General features: G+C 45.4%; 1 protein-coding gene across 1 annotated transcript; it reads right to left on the bottom strand.

The window, feature by feature from the left end:
* Window positions 1-4,800: 4,800 nt before the first annotated feature.
* On the bottom strand, window positions 4,801-6,844 carry LOC117042579 (zinc finger protein 239-like). Its single transcript, XM_033142118.1, has 2 exons — window positions 6,713-6,844; window positions 4,801-5,693 (listed from the first exon to the last, which is right to left on the bottom strand). Exons 1-2 carry the CDS (start codon window positions 6,744-6,746, stop codon window positions 4,801-4,803), a joined length of 927 nt encoding a protein of 308 aa, XP_032998009.1. The 5' UTR covers window positions 6,747-6,844.
* Window positions 6,845-17,284: the final 10,440 nt, after the last annotated feature.

Below are 17,284 nucleotides of genomic sequence, written 5' to 3'. Positions count from 1 at the left end.
TTCTAACCGCGATTCTGTGACTGCAAAGGCAGAGGAAAAACCCACTTATGCTAGATGCAGGGAAGCCCACCAGAGGCGTGAGGAAAAAGCAAGCCCACTGCCTGCAAAAAATGAAAAACCCTTTGCTTTTCTGTTTCTTTTTGTTTTCCCAAGGGGAGCGTGCAAAGCTTACCCCACTTTTCCTCTCCCCCCCCTTTTTTCCTGTGGAGAGTAACCCAACACAGGGTTAAGGAGGGAGAGAGAGAGAGCAGGATGCCTAGAGAGGCCATGAAGCATCTATTTCCTGCCCCCCCCCCATCTGCTGCATCCCTTCTTCTATCTCCCCCACCGCAACCAATAAAATAAAATTAAAAAATCTGCAAGGGAGCTGGTGAGTGCATTTTGGGTCCAGTCTGCAAGGAAAGGGAGAGGAGAGGAGCATGCTGGGAGGAAAAGGGGGGTCGGGTCTTGATTGCACACACCCCCCCTCCACTTTCCCCCAAATGGAGGGCGGCCTTTTTGGCTGCAAACCTACTACACCTTGCAGCATCTTTCCTTCCTCCTCTGCTAAAGCAGAAGGTTCCCAGTTTGCATTTCCACCCGTTGCAGGAATTTATATAAGGGGGGGGGGTTGCCCTTCCAGCAGATATCATACACAATACACACACCGACTGCCAAAATCAACACAATCACTTAGGCAAATGTCCCACAAAACACTTCCATCACCGTTTCTGCATCACATCTCTTTTCAAAGGGCCTCTGCTGCATATTACCAAATATTAACAATTTGCTGATAAATGTTATCTAAGTACTGGCTCACTAGGAAAACTTTAGAAAGTCGAAACAAAATAGAAAATTCTTTCCAGTAGCACCTTAGAGACCAAATGAGTTTGTTCTTGGTATGAGCTTTCGTGTGCATGCACACTTCTTCAGATACACACGGAAGCTCATACCAAGAACAAACTCAGTTGGTCTCTAAGGTGCTACTGGAAAGAATTTTCTATTTTGTTTCGACTATGGCAGACCAGCACGGCTACCCACCTGTAACTAGTTTAGAAAGTCAGATAAAATCGCTCCAGTGTGGATTTGTATCATTCCAACTTTGTTCCTTCCAGTAGCACCTTAGAGACCAACTAAGTTAGTTCTTGGTATGAGCTTTTGTGTGCATGCACACACACTGAAATGGAATTTTTTATTTCATTTTGTTTTGACTATGGCAGACTCAACACGGCTACCTACCTGTAACTGCAACTTTGTTCTGTTCGGGAAAGGTGTGGCTTACGAAGCGGAGAGTCTGGGATTTGGGCAGCCATAATCCCCGAAACCTGGGATCACGTACACAGCAGCCTCTTGCAAAAGAGGTAACCACTGGCATCCTGGCAAACGGGTGCCAGACCAGCAGTCATCCCATCGGACAATGGCAATCCATCCAGGAATGGGTCGTTTGTTTTGCTCTTCTATTCCTGGCTGCTGTCTTTGTTTGGTAATCCAAGTGAGCTCAATGATTTTTCTATAAAACACCTTATAATAATAATAATAATAAACTTTATTACGGTCATAGACCAGCAAAAGAGAAAATAAAACGATAGTACATAATATAAGTATTTCTTAAATATCGTCTTTTAACAATACTATTTCAGATCCCATGTTAGATTAAAATTAAGCTAAAATTTAATGGGAGATAATTCCATTTAAGTATTATCTGCTATGGCTTGGTGGACGGCTTTCACCTTAAGACTGGGAAAGGGGGAGGGAGGGAGGGATAAAACACCTTAAGACTGGGAAAGGGGGAGGGAGGGAGCTGTCAGGAGGTTTTGGGGGGCAAGCGGTGGGGGGGGAGGAAAGAAGAAAAATCGCACTGCCTCATATTTGGCAATTTGCATCTGGAGGACTGGGACTGTTACAGGTCCCACATAACACCTGTTCTGCATTTGAAAGAAAATGGATGTTTTACTGTGACAGCCCCAGAACTGTGGAACTCCCCGCTGATTGACACCAGGCAGGCACTTTAACTCTACTTTTGGGGGGCCCCCAGCAAAAACACATTTTTGTTTGGACAAGCCTACCCAGATACGTATATTCTGTTTTTTCACCCCTTATCACTGGTTTTAGGTTTTTTTTTCTAATGTTTTAAATAATTTGTTTAGAACTGTTTCTATTAGTAAGTTTTCTGTGCATCCAGGCTTTTGTAGAGAATTAAGAAAAAAACCTTCAGTAATGATTAGCAGATGATCGGTGATTTGCATTGTTAACCATGTGTGCGTGCGCGTGTTATTTATTTACAAAAATGCATATATACAGCTATCCATAACAAGATAAAATTAATAATAATAATAATAATATAATAATAATAATAAAATATAATAATAATAATAATAATAATAATTTATTTGTACCCCGCCCATCTGGCTGGGTCTCCCCAGCCACTCTGGGTGACTTCCACCAAACATTAAAATACATTTAAAATATCACAGTTTAAAAACTTCCCTAAATTTCCAGGAATTTTATCTTGTTTTGACTATGGCAGACCAACACGGCTACCTACCTGTAACTACAGCTATCCATGAAAATCATCAGAGCTCTTTGCAACATTTATTTATAAAACCCTACAATATAAAATCATATGAAAATATTAATATGAGGAATCGTTGAGGGAGTTGGGTCTGTTTATTCTGGAGAAGAGATGACTGAGAATAGTTGACAGGGTAAAGGGTGAAGGTAAAAGGACCCCTGACCGTTAGGTCCAGTCGCGGACGACTCTGGGGTTGCGGCACTCATCTCGCTTTATTGGCCGAAGGAGCCGGCGTACAGCTTCTGGGTCATGTTGCCAGCATGACAAAGCTGCTTCTGGCGAACCAGAGCAGCGCACAGAAACGCTGTTTACCTTCCCGCTGGAGTGGTACCTATTTATCTACTTGCACTTTGATGTGCTTTCAAACTGCTAGGTTGGCAGGAGCAGGGACCAAACAACGGGAGCTCACCCCATCGCGGGGATTCGAACCGCCAACCTTCTGATCGGCAAGCCCTAGGCTCTGTGGTTTAACCCACAGTGCCACTAACCCGTAAAAAAAGGGCTGGTCACCCAGCACCGTAATGTACCGTAGTTTGGGATCTGTGTTTTTCTCTCCAACCAAAACTTTTAAGATGAAACTTTTAAGACTTTAAACTCTTCTACTTTCCTCCGTACCCAAATACCTCAAAATGTTTCCTCACACCCAATCAAAAAATGCTTGATCCAAATCAGTGGTTCCTAAATTGAGTGGTAGTGCCCCCTGGGGTCAGGCAATGGGATTACCTAGGGGGGCACTAGAGACAAGGCAGCAGGTGAGCCTCTTGGGCTTGTTGATCAGAAGGTCGGCGGTTCGAATCCCCACAATAGCGGTGAGCTCCCGTTGCTCTGTCTCAGCTCCTGCCAACCTAGCAGTTTGAAAGCACGCCAGTGCAAGTAGATAAATAGGTACTGGTGCTGCGGGAAGGTAAACGGCATTTCTGTGCGCTCTGGTTTCCGTCACGTCGTCCTGTTGCGCCTGAAGTGGTTTGGTCATGCTAGCCACATCACCTGGAAAGCTGTCTGTGGAGAAACGCCGGCTCCCTCGGCCTGAAAGCGAGATGAGCGCCGCAACCCCATAGCCGCCTTTGACGGGACTTAACCATCCAGGGGTCCTTTACCTATTGGAGATGTAAATAACTATCATAGACTTTGAAAAGCTAGCATCACCAGATCAAATTCATCGGTTTTGTTGAATTAATTAATTATCGGATTTGGAATAAATGTGCTATTAATTCTTACTGTTCTGGATTTTATTGTGCTATCTTCCTTTGTGGGACATGCAAACCACTATTCCGAACAACGATTTTTTCATAGGGCAAGTGGCACCGGGGACGACTATATGGAACCAATAATTCAGTGGCCACAAAAGTATGGGATTTCTTATCAATAATCTGAGAAATGGGGTGGCAGCAAACTCACTTTGTTATTTTAGTGTGGGGGGAGGAGGCAAAACAGGCAAGTTTGAAAGGGCAATTTTTAATTACACATGTCAATGTTCTGTTTTATTCGACACAGGCTTTTATAATAAAAAAAATTACTGCAATATCACAAAATGCCAGGGTGGTAAATGCAACGATGCGACACAAAAAACTATTATTCAAATTATTCCAGGGGTCAGCAAACTTTTTCAGCAGGGGGACGGTCCACTGTCCCTCAGACCTTGTGGGGGGACCGGACTATATTTTGAAAAAAAATATGAACGAATTCCTATGCCCCACAAATAACCCAGAGATGCATTTTAAATAAAAGCACACATTCTACTCATGTAAAAACACCAGGCAGGCCCCACAAATAACCCAGAGATGCATTTTAAATAAAAGGACACATTCTACTCATGTAAAAGCACGCCGATTCCCGGACTGTCCGTGGGCCAGATTTAGAAAGCGATTGGGCCGCATCCGGCTCCCTGGCCTTAGTTTGGGGACCCCTGAATTATTCTCTCTCCTCCATCCCCTAACACATTTGTTAATTTAAACTACTGCGTGCAGTAGCACAACCAACTCATTATTCCATTATTGCAGCATGGCTTCCTTGGAAGTTTTTAAGCAGAGACTGGATTGGCCCTCTGTCATGGATGCTTTTAGCTGAGATTCCTGCATTGCAGGGGGTTGGACTAGATGACCCTTGGGGGTCCCTTCCAACTCGACAATTTTATGATTCTATGGGTGAAGAATCCTTATTCTGACTTTGGGGTGGGGAATATCCATCCTGATTTATTTATTTTTAAAAAACTGCTTTAGCCAAAGACTTGAATCTGTGTTCTTCACTGCTTAGTAACATATCCATGCATTTAAATCCTTTCTCTGCTGCGTGGATTCTCTGATGTCCAATAGGATGCACTCTCCAACTGAAGCTCTTTCCACCCTCCACAGTTCACGTTTCTTTAACGTGTGAGCCCTCTGGTGTCTATTGAGCCTTTCGCTACTGCCGAAACTCTTCCCGCACTCCATGCACTTGTACGGCTTCTCTCCTGTATGGGTTGTTTGGTGCGAAATGAGGGTTGTGCTACGACTAAAGCTTTTCCCGCACTCGACGCATCTGTACGGCTTCTCCCCTGTGTGGGTCCTGCGATGCGACGTGAGGTTGCAGCTCTGGCTGAAGCTTTTCCCGCACACCAGGCACTTGTAGGGTTTCTCCCCCGTGTGGGTTCTCTGATGTGAAATGAGGGTATTGCTGCGACTGAAGCTTTTCCCACACTCTACGCACCTGTATCGTTTCTCCCCCGTGTGGGTTCTCTGGTGTGATGTAAGGTTGCAGCTCTGGCTGAAGCCTTTCCCACATACCAGGCACTTATAGGATCTTTCACTGGTGTGGGTTCTCTGATGTGCGCCAAGATCGCCATTGTGACTGAAACTTTTTCCGCAACCTGTGCAGTTTTGTGGTTTCTCCCCTTGGTGGGTTTGATGATGCCCATTCAAATCGTCCCTGAATGTTTTCACAGACATCACACATTTTCCTTTTTCCTTCCGCTTAGGATGATCTTGTAGGATCAGGGGTGCCTTTGGGTTGGGATCTGGAGAAGGAGCAGATTTCTTCACCCTGTTCTTCAATTTGACCAACGCAGCACACAGGAAACCAAACGGCTCTTTTTCAGACTCCTGCTCAGTTGGTTCCGATGGCACCACAGGGGACCCCTTGCAGTTCTCATTGTCTTGCTCATCACCTGAAAATTCAGGAAGCGGAAAGAGGGAAAATTTGGATTAGGCAGAAACCTAGGACCTTAACAACGAAGGCCTTCTCGGTGGTGGCACCCGCCCTGTCGAACACTCTTCCATCAGATGTCAAGGAAATAAACAACTATCTGACTTTTAGAAGGCAGCCCTGTTTAGGGAAGTTTTTAATGTTTGATGTTATATTATTTTTAATGTGTTGGAAGCCCCCCAGAGTGGCTGGGGAGTGTCTCCAGTACTGACATCTGAGGATACAGAACAGTAAGGACTTACTAAAGGCTCCCTTTAAGTAAAACTCCATTTCTAATGGTGGGTACAAATTACAGTGGTACCTCTGATTAAGTACTTAATTGGTTCCGGAGGTCCGTTCTTAACCTGAAACTGTTCTTAACCTGAAGCACCAATTTAGCTAATGGGACCTCCCGCTGCCACTGCGCCGCCAGAGCACGATTTCTATTCTTATCCTGAAGCAAAGTTCTTAACCTGAAGCGTTATTTCTGGGTTAGCGGAGTCTGTAACCTGAAGCGTCTGTCTGTAACCTGAAGTGTATGTAACCCGAGGTACCACTGTATTGCACGTCATAAAAAGGTAAAGGTAAAGGACCCCTGACAGTTAAGTCCAGTCACGAACGACTCTGGGGTTGCGGCGCTCATCTCGCTTTACTGGCCGAGGGAGCTGACGTTTGTCCGCAGACAGTTTTTCCAGGTCATGTGGTCACCATGACTAAGCCGCTTCTGGCGAAAACAGAGCAGTGCACGGAAACGCCATTTACCTTCCCGCCGGAGCGGTACCTATTTATCTACTTGCGCTTTGATGTGCTTTCGAACTGCTAGGTGGGCAGGAGCTGGAACCGAGCAACGGGAGCAAACCGCTGACCTTCCGACTGGCAAGCCCATAGGCTCAGTGGTTTAGACCACAGCGCCACCTGTCATATAGAACCACCAATTTTGTTGAATAGGCTCTGCAGAAGCAGACAATGATCTCTCGTCCCCAATGGAAGCGGGAGCTTTACCTAGAGAGGCCAGGTTCTGGCGATTCTCCTCCATGACCTCCCAATGCAGAGTCCTCTGGTCCAGATCCAGCAGAGCCCACTCCTCCTTCACGAAACACACGGCCACCTCCTCAAAAGTCAACAGACCCTGAAAAAGAAAGAAGGTGAGAAGTAAGAACCTCTCCTCACTCCCCCAAAAATGGCATAAGAACAAAGAAGAGTACCGTATTTTTCGCTCCATAAGACGCACCTTTTTCCTCCTAAAAAGTAAGGGGAAATATCTGTGCGTCTTATGGAGCGAATGGTGGTCCCTTGAGCTGAATTGCCCAGGGGCCAAAAGAAGATCATGGTTTTTATTTTACAAAGAGAAAGGGGGTGTTCAAAGGACCCCGCTCAGCAGCTGATCAGCAAGAGATTGGGAGAGAGATAAGAGTCCCGGCTCCCTTTCAGCCCCGCCCTCCATTGTTGAATGTGCTGCAGAGGGAGGTTGTTTGTTTCCCCAGCGACATGGGACTGGCTGATTAGATTATCTGTCTGGAAACTGTAGAAAAGGCTTCCTTTCCTTTAGAAGCTGCAGAAATGTGAGTTGAACCCCATAAAAACGGGGCTTTTCCTCTTTGCTTTTCCCCCTTTGCAAAAGGAGCTTTGCTTTTCTCCCTTTGCAAAAAAAGCTGCAAAACTTTTAGCTGATCCTCAAAAAAAAAAAAAACCCACAGGGCTTTTCCCTTTGCAAAAAAAGCTGCAAAACCTTTAGCTGATCCTCAAAAAAAATAGGGCTTTTAGAGGAGGAAAACCAGAAAAATATTTATTATCCCTCCCCCTCCTACCCTTGCTGGGCTTGCAATGCTTTCCCTGCAAGCAGGCAGGCTTGCATCAGGGTCTCTCCTCTGCCAGGGGGGAGACACTCATTCACACTCGCACTCTCACTCTCACTCTCACTCTCTGCAGGTGGGCGGGGGGGGAGGGAGGTGTTTGGGAGACAGAAAGTGGGCTTTCCTCCAGCTCAGCTGCCCCTCTAGGACCACGCGCCTCACTTCCCTTAACCCTTTGGCTTTCTCTCTCCCCCCCACCCACCCACCAGCAGGATGGAAAATAAAATGATCCAAAAAAGCAGTTTTTGCAGGGATTATTTTTTTGGGGGGGGACACGTGACTCTAGGCTGAAAGGGAGGAGGGAGATCCCTTGCTGCAGCGCTGGGCAGGAGATAAGATCAAGAGAACGGCCTGTACAACAGCCCTGCAGTGTAGTACAGTCATAGGCAACAACTTTATGGTGCTGAGAATACCTCAACCCCCAAAATATGACACGATGACAGCCTTGCATCCTTCGGCACATATTTGTTTTATTTTATTGTTTCTTTTCCTTCCAAAAAATAGCGGACAAGGGGGGGGGGGAGAGGGAATTAAATTATCTATTTTCTTACAAACATTTTAACACGTATTAAAATACCATTTCATCATTAAAAAAATTTGAATAAAAAAATAGTGAACATAATGTGAAAAAGTGGACTGTCCACTCAAATAGTGGACACCTGGCAACCCTATACATACCACCATTTTCCCCAAAGATCCCAGGGGTGTGTGTGTGTGGCAGTGGCCCAAAGGTCCCTAAAAATGTGATAATGTGAACCCCTATAAATCTTTGAATATGCTTCTAATAGAGAATTATGGTAACCTGCTGCTTTAAGGAGCCGGTGATTTTCGGAAGATGCCGTCTCACACCGAGACAGAAGAACAAGCAAATATTCAATCATAAAGACGCATTCATAAGCTAGAACATAAAAATGGCTACACGTAACACAGGTTCCCATGCATTGCACACTAACAGAATGTAACAATCTCTGAGAATCAAGGTTTAGTTAACAATGCTTCTTGCGCATGCGTATTAGATTAGGTAATGTACATGCGTACTAGACTGAAATGCGGTAATGAAATATGACTGGTTAAATTGAAATCCTTTGTCTGAAATGTTATAAATACCCCTGCCCAGACCTTTGGGCGGGGTTGCAGATCTGCAAAACGATTCGACTGTAAACCTTATAGCTTTGCAATAAAGAAAACAAAATGGACTCCTAGCTCCTCTCAAGTCTCTGTGTTTTATTGGCGTAGCTCAGAAGAAGGGCATTTCGCCCAATGCAACAAGTGTACAAAATTAAGAGCATGATGTGCTCAGCATAGAGATGAAATGATCATAATAGTGGTCCCCTGATTGCATGTGTTCCTCTTCTACATATTCTAACATGAGTTGTTTTATTTTGGGGGGCGGGGGTTGGGGAGAACAGTGCCAGATTTAAATATAAGCTAAACAAGCTATAGCTTAGGGCCCCACTCTCTTGGGGAGCCCCCAAAAAATTAAATGGAAAAAACCTGGATGTGCATTTCCAAAAAAGTTAAAAATAAAATAAAATAAAATAAAACCTACATACAGCAAGTGTTTTGTGTTGTGTAGGCTGTAGTGATGTAAGTCATGGGCCCTGCCTGCTCCCTAAAATATCACTGGTTTAATATACTTATTCTTAATTGTACTTCACTATTAATTCCAGTTACAGGTGGGTAGCCGTGTTGGTCTGCCATAGTCGAAACAAAATAGAAAATTCTTTCCAGTAGCACCTTAGAGACCAACTGAGTTTGTTCTTGGTATGAACTTTCGTGTGTACTTCTTCTTAATTGTATTTCAGTTCAACAATTACTTTGATAAATACATATTTTGTTGCGTGCAAATGGCTTTAGATACCTGTTAGGTCCATAAATTACCATATTGCATATATCTGACCAAAAAAAACAGCGACAATTTGTTGTTGACAAAGAACAGCTGGACATATAAAGGGCCCCATTGCCTTCAGTAACTTAGGACCTCATCAAACCTAAATCTGGCCTTGGGGGGAGAGGTTATATCCAAGAGGCAGAAGTGACAAGCTTTCACCAGGGGTCAGGAAAAGGGAGCTATGAGACAGGCAAGTTTTCACTTGTGCAAGGCAAGTTTTGCACGCGTAAGAAACTCGCACCAGCTAAAATGGAGGTCGGGTGCCAGAACTTGAAACTCATCGACTGGGATGCTGCAGGGCTCCTTCCTGTTCCAGTGAACAGCACTGGTTTATAACTCGTTTGCTGTCAACTTTTCTCTTTTCTTGCGAGGAATCCTATTCAGAATAAGGGAATTTCCCTGGAAAAAAAGGGGAAAGTTGACAGCTATGCCCGACGCTGCATATGTTAGCTGCCTGTGCTGTTGAAATGCCAGCTCTAGGGCTGATATGTTTCGTTCAGCATTTGTAGAGGATAAATTGAAGCTAGGGCAGAAGCGTCATATTGATGATTCTGGACTGGGGAAATCTGGACGGTCGCTGTTTCAAGGCCTTGAAAATTCATGCCAGGTCAGGCATGGACACTGCCCCCCTGATAGTATTTGCAAGCAGAATTCAAAGTGTTGGTGCTGACATCTAAAGCCCTAAATGGCTTCAGCATCTGAAGGAGCATCTCCACCCCCATCGTTCAGCCCGGACACTGAGGTCCAACTCCGAGGGCCTTCTGGTGGTTCTCTCGCTGAGAGAAGCGAAGTTACGGGGAAGCAGGCAGAGGGCCTTCTCGGTAGTGGCGCCCTCCCATCAGATGTCAAGGAGATGAGTAACTATATAACCTCAGGCTGAATTGCGACTAATCACCAAACTTAAAACCATGGAGAAACCTGGTCTGAACAAAGACATTGGATTCTTATCTCATTATACATGACAAAGCTATCTTTAGCCATCTCACCCCTTGCCTTTCCCTGTAAGACCAATTACAGTCGTTAACAGTCCTCAACAGGTTTTCCACACCTATCAGCTGATCCCCCATTCCCACCACCCTTCTGAGTAATACCCCTCCCCACTCCCTCACTATATTTAAGGTTCTGGTGACTTCCGTTTCAGTGTATCTGAAGAAGTGTGCATGCACACGAAAGCTCATACCAAGAACAAACTTAGTTGGTCTCTAAGGTACTACCTGAAGGAATTTCTTATTTTATTTTGTTTTGTATATAACCTCCAGAAGACTTTGTTTTCATGTGTGAGTGGGGTGGGCGGGTGTTTTTTGGATCAGGTTAACCATATTGATTCGTAAGCTTCTGGTGCATTCTTGTCACCTGCAGGCGAGTTTTAGAGTGACTTCTTTCCTTTCCGTTGATATGGATTTAAAGCGGGGTTTAGACCACATTCTGGTCCACTGAGTGGGGTTAATCTCATAGCCTATGTTCATCCTGGCATTCCCTTTTTTAAATTTTTTTAAAATTATTTATTAATTTCTATGCCACTATATAAAACAAAATAAAATAATAAACAAACAAATAAATAAATTCGAGATTTCTATACCGCTGGTCAGAATTTCCGTTTTAAATGTCAGGAAATAGCAGCCGCGTTGGAAGTGTACGGTTGCTTTTGTTTGTGCGCGATCTTGCTTAAGAAAAGCTTAACAGTTGTTGTGTCCGGATATGGGCATAACCAAGCCCTTCCTATAAATCAATAAAATTAAAAACATAACAAACTGAGGTTCTGCCCCCCCCCAAAAAAAATCCTGGCTACACCCATGTATCCGGATTTTCACTTTTTTGAAACATGGCAACCTGATCAATTATACCTAAAAAAAGAGACTCTTCATGGTCAAGGGTTGCAGTTTCAAGCCCCAGTGTTGGGTGTGTAAAAGAAAAATCCCAGGTGTGGAATTGCCCAGCCACCTGGCCCTTAGGGATAAGCCCACTGGTTTCTGCGGAGTTAAATAAAAGAAGTCCAGCCACTGGAGCAAGGACAAGACAGGGCTTATTGTGCAATAGGTTACAGTCAAAACTGCACACCCAGAACAGCGTTACAAGAACTTTTAAAAACTCCTATCCTATCCCAGAATACAGTTTGGAAACATCATTACTACATCATCACTACATCACGAAAGGGAAGGGTTATACATGATTGACATATAGGAAAGACAAGATTAGCATATGGGGAAACAGAGCAGTATCAGGGAGATAGCCCTGGGCCAATGTGAATGGGTGTTAAGTATTGTCAAGGAGTCACGAAATTAGAAGATGCCTGCTTCTTGGGAGAAAAGCAATGACAAACCTAGACAGCATCTTAAAAAGCAAAGACATCACCTTGCCGACAAAGGTCCGTATAGTTAAAGCTATGGTTTTCCCAGTAGTAATGTACGGAAGTGAGAGCTGGACCATAAAGAAGGCTGATCGCCGTAGAATTGATGCTTTTGAATTATGGTGCTGGAGGAGACTCTTGAGAGTCCCATGGACTGCAAGAAGATCAAACCTATCCATTCTCAAAGAAATCAGCCCTGAGTGCTCACTAGAAGGACAGATCCTGAAGTTGAGGCTCCAGTACTTTGGCCACCTCATGAGAAGAGAAGACTCCCTAGAAAAGACCCTGATGTTGGGAAAGATGGAGGGCACAAGGAGAAGGGGACGACAGAGGATGAGATGGTTGGACAGTGTTCTCGAAGCTACTAACATGAGTTTGGCCAAACTGCGAGAGGCAGTGAAGGATAGGCGTGCCTGGCGTGCTCTGGTCCATGGGGTCACGAAGAGTCGGACACGACTGAAGGACTGAACAACAACAACAACATTGTCAAGGATACCTTGAGCACTTATCTGGGAGAGAACAATGGGATCCCAGCTGAGGGATATTAGCCCAGTGGCTTCCTGAAGCACCCAGAGATTACCTGCTGCGGCATTTCCCTGTGTACGTGGTCTCTCGCCTACTGGATCATGGCAGAGAGATGGGTCCCCTTAAGGGCATCGCTCCATACCCCAAATGAGTTTACTCGGGAGGAGACTTTGCTTAGGTGACCACCCCCCCCCCATAATTTCCGTAACAGGTGGAAGAGTCCTTGCATTTGCAGGCCAGTGGGGTTGGACTAGATGACTTTGGGTGCCCCTTCAAAATTCCATGAAACACTTTAGATTAGAATCCCGTCCGGGTTGCCCGGAGGAGTATGATGGGGGACCATTTGCCACGCCTTCCTCCCACGTGGGACAAAGAGCTCGGCTGCCTAGAGAGGCAGGAAGTCCCAGAGGAGGCGGGAGGGGCTCTTATGTGGGGCGCTGGTGGTCTCTGCAGCCACGTGCGGAAGGGAGACCTCGGGTAAGGAGGCGAGGCGGGTGCAGAGGGAAGCATTCAGAAAAGGTGGAGCATATTTGGGGGAGATGTTTTGGGTGGCTGGGGATATTTGCACCCCTCCCCGTGCTGAAGCAGCTGCAAACCTGGCAGTCGGGAGAGGAGGAGGAGGAGGGAGGGGGGAATTTCAATTTTAATTTTTTTTTGAGGTGGCGAATGAAGAAGTTTGCAGTTCAGAGAAGTTTGTACAACCAAGCATAGCATGGAGGCGGGGAAAAGAGTTTTTCTCCCTCTCCTGCAATGCTAGAACTGGTGTATCCCCCCCCCGTGAGGAGGGAGGGGGGAATTTTAATTTTAATTTTTGAGGTGGGGAATGAAGAAGTTTGCATTTTAGAGAAGTTTGTACAACCAAGCATAGCATGGAGGGGGGGGGAAGAGTTTTTCTCCCTCTCCTGCAATGCTAGAACTGGTGTATCCCCCCCCCGTGAGGAGGGAGGGGGGAATTTTAATTTTATTTTTATTTTTTGAGGTGGGGAATGAAGAAGTTTGCATTTTAGAGAAGTTTGTAGAAGCAAGAATGGCATGGAGGGGGGAAGTTTTACTCCCTCTCCCGCAATGCTAGAACTGGTGTATCCCCCCCCCACCCCACCCCGTGAGGAGGAGGAGGAGGGAGGGGGAAATTTTTTTATTTTTTGAGATGGGGAATGAAGAAGTTTGCAGTTCAGAGAAGTTTGTAGAAGCAAGCATAGCATGGAGGGGGGGGGAGAGTTTTTCTCCCTCCTGCAAAGCTAGAACTGGTGTATCCCCCCCACCCCCGTGAGGAGGAGGAGGAGGGAGGGGAGAATTTTATTTTATTTTATTTTATTTTATTTTGAGGTGGGGAATGAAGAAGTTTGCAGTTCAGAGAAGTTTGTACAACCAAGCATAGCATGGAGGGGGGGAGAGTTTTTCTCCCTCCTGCAATGCTAGAACTGGTGTATCCCCCCCCCCCGTGAGGAGGAGGAGGGAGAGGGGAATTTTTATTTATTTTTATTTTTTGAGGTGGGGAATGAAGAAGTTTGCATTTTAGAGAAGTTTGTAGAAGCAAGCATAGCATGGAGGGGGGGAGAGTTTTTCTCCCTCCCGCAATGCTAGAACTGGTGTACCCCCCCCCTGTGAGGAGGAGGGCGGAATTTTATTTTTAAAAAAATAAATAAATTTGAGGTGGGGAATGAAGAAGTTTGCACAACCAAGCATAGCATGGAGGGGGGGAGGAGTTTTTCTCCCTCCTGCAATGCTAGAACTGGTGTATCCCCACCCCACCCCACCCCCGTGAGGAGGGAGGGGGGAATTTTAATTTTTAAAAAAAAAAATTTTGAGGTGGGGAATGAAGAAGTTTGCATTTTAGAGAAGTTTGTAGAAGCAAGCATGGCATGTAGGGGAAAAGTTTTTCTCCCTCTCCTAAGTGGTGTATTCCCCCCACCCACCCCCTGTTCTAGCATTGTGGGAGAGGGAGAAAAAAGCTTTCACACCACCCCAAGCTGCAAGTTGGAAGTTTCAGGAATGGTAGAAACGGGAGGGGACCCCCAAGGGCCATCTAGTCTTACCCGCTGCAATGCACGAATCTCAGCTAGAGCATCCCAGTCGGTTAGAGGGTGGTGCTGACAAGGCCAAGGTTGCAGGTTCGATCCCCACCCACCCGTGTGGGACAGGCTGCCTGCTCTTGCATTACAGGCAGCCCTGTTTAGGGAAGCTTTTAATGTGTGGTGAATTATTTGTATTTTAATATTGTGTTGGAAGCCGCCCAGAGTGGCTGGGGAGGCCCAGCCAAATGGGCGGGGTATAAATAAATAAATTATTATTATTATTAGAGGGGGTTGGACTAGATGACCCTGGGGGGTGGCGGTCCCTCCCCACTCTACAGTTCTTCGATCAGCTACATGCAGTGCAGAATCAAACTGTGGAACTCGCTCCCCAGCGATGGGCCATCCTTGGGTGGCTTTTGAATTGAGACAAACTCATGGGAAAGTAAGGCTATCAATGGGCTGCCAGTCTGGGAGGTTGTGCTCTGGTGCCCCACGTTGAATGCCAGTTGTTGGAAGCAGCAGGAGGGGAGAGTGGCCTTGTGTTCGAAACCTGCTTGCTTGTATCCCACGGGCATCTGGTTGGCTTCTGTGAGAATTGGGTGCTGGGCTGGATAGGCCATTGGCTCTCTTTATGTTGTTATGGTGAGTGGAAAGGGAATCCATAGATTCTGCCCTCTGCTATGCATGCCTTAGCTGAGATTGCTGCATCAAAGGGGTTGGACTAGATGACCCTGAGCGGTGCCCCCTTCCAACTGCAGCAGATCCTCTCTGGAGCTGCCTTCACCTCTCTGTAGAGCTCAACCCAGGTCTTGCTTGGTGGGGGTGGGGGAGGTAAATCTTTGTTACAGAGGAAGGAAGCCTAGGATTCCCCCCCCCTCTGCTTTTGTAACCCCCAACTCAAAAGAATAGAAACGGCCTTTGGAGGAGATAATAGCCTGTGAGTAATAAAACAATGGCAAACTGGCCAAGTGAGATTCCTTGGCTCTTGACAAAGAGTCAAGGCAGGGGCTGGAGGAGATTTCTTCACCTCTTGGTTTTAGGGGGGGGGAACCCCAAGGCGGTTTACAAAAACAAAAAACACCGTAAAATTATCACTTAAGAAAAAGTTACGACAACCATTTCAAACATGGTAACAGTTAAAACCAAAGTAGAATAGACTATAGCAAATTGAAACTCATACAAACTTTCTGAGCATCTGGTAAAGTAAAGGTAAACGGACCCCTGACCATTAGGTCCAGTCGTGTCCGACTCTGGGGTTGCGGCGCTCATCTCGCTTTACTGGCCGAGCATACAGCTTCCGGGTCATGTGGGCAGCATGACTAAGCCGCTTCTGGTGAACAAGAGCAGCGCACAGAAATGCCGTTTACCTTCCCGCTGGAGCGGTACCTATTTATCTACTTGCACTTTTGACGTGCTTTCGAACTGCTAGGTGGGCAGGAGCAGGGACTGAGCAACGGGAGCTCACCCCGTGGCAGGGATTTGAACCGCCGACCTTCTGATCAGCAAGCCCTAGGCTCAGTGGTTTAACCCACCCGCATCTAGAAGGCTTGACTAAATAAGGATATATTTAGCAAGAAAGCAGGGAAGGTGCTTCTCTGATATCCATAGGCAGGGAGTTCCAAAGTTCCTGTTAAAATATGTTGGGGAGCGGGTTTTATTGGATTGGTTTTTGTTTTGGATTTTGTGATTTTATGCTGTAACTGCCCTGAGACCTGCGGATTTAGGGCAGTATGCAAATTCAATACAGTCATACCTTGTGTTGCGTACGCTCCGCGTTGCGTATGTTCAGGATATGCACTCCCGCCCCCGGAAGTGTTTCCCTGAGCGCATGCGGCCGCCGGATGCGCAGAACACTTCTGCGCACTTCGTGCATGCGCAGAAGCGCTCAAATCACGCAACTTCTGGTTTTTCGGGTTTTTTACGTGCGTACGAGTTATGCACGCCCGCATTACACACGGCGACCCAGGAACGGATTGCCTGCGTAACCCGGGGTTCCACTGTAAATAAGAATAATACATACCGGTAAGTAAATATTTATATACCGCTTTATGTTTTTAATAAAAAATCTCAAAGCGGTTTACAGCATATTAAATCAATCAATAAATAAAACAATAGCCGGGTGATGTTCCTTCGGCCTCAATAATTAATTGTTTGTGCTGCTTAATCTCAGGGTCATAGGTTAGATTTGTTTTAAATTTAAATTGGATTTTTAAAACAAAATGCTTTTGGAGGGGAAAAACTTTTATATAGATAGTTTTCTATTTAAGTTCCATTACAGTCCAAAGGCTATTCATCAGGAAATAAGGATTTGTTTTAAGTGTGCTATTACTCAGTCTTAAGTTGTTGCTTTTTTAAAGTGTTTAACCACAGCAGTTAACAAACGTGGATAAATATGCTATAATGTTATTGTTTTAGTTAAATAAATTGTTTACATTGTTATTACGGAAATTATTATTTTTCTCCTTCCAATAAAGTACAGCAGAAAGGTAGGCCAAATATAAACAGTTAACTTATTAAAAGTATAATTAGTAAATCATTATTATCACAATAATTATCAGTCTGTGTATTTCTAATAGTATGACCAAATTTTTTGTTGTTGTTGTTGTTGTTCAGTCGTTCAGTCGTGTCCGACTCTTCGTGACCCCATGGACCAGAGCACGCCAGGCACGCCTATCCTTCACTGCCTCTCGCAGTTTGGCCAAACTCATGTTAGTAGCTTCGAGAACACTGTCCAACCATCTCATCCTCTGTCGTCCCCTTCTCCTTGTGCCCTCCATCTTTCCCAACATCAGGGTCTTTTCTATGGAGTCTTCTCTTCTCATGAGGTGGCCAAAGTACTGGAGCCTCAACTTCAGGATCTGTCCTTCTAGTGAGCACTCAGGGCTGATTTCTTTGAGAATGGATAGGTTTGATCTTCTTGCAGTCCATGGGACTCTCAAGAGT

This window comes from Lacerta agilis, chromosome 2 (assembly GCF_009819535.1).
Source record: "Lacerta agilis isolate rLacAgi1 chromosome 2, rLacAgi1.pri, whole genome shotgun sequence".
NCBI lineage: Eukaryota > Metazoa > Chordata > Lepidosauria > Squamata > Lacertidae > Lacerta > Lacerta agilis.
Note: the sequence above shows the minus strand (reverse complement) of the source record. Positions and strands in the feature narration are given on the sequence as shown.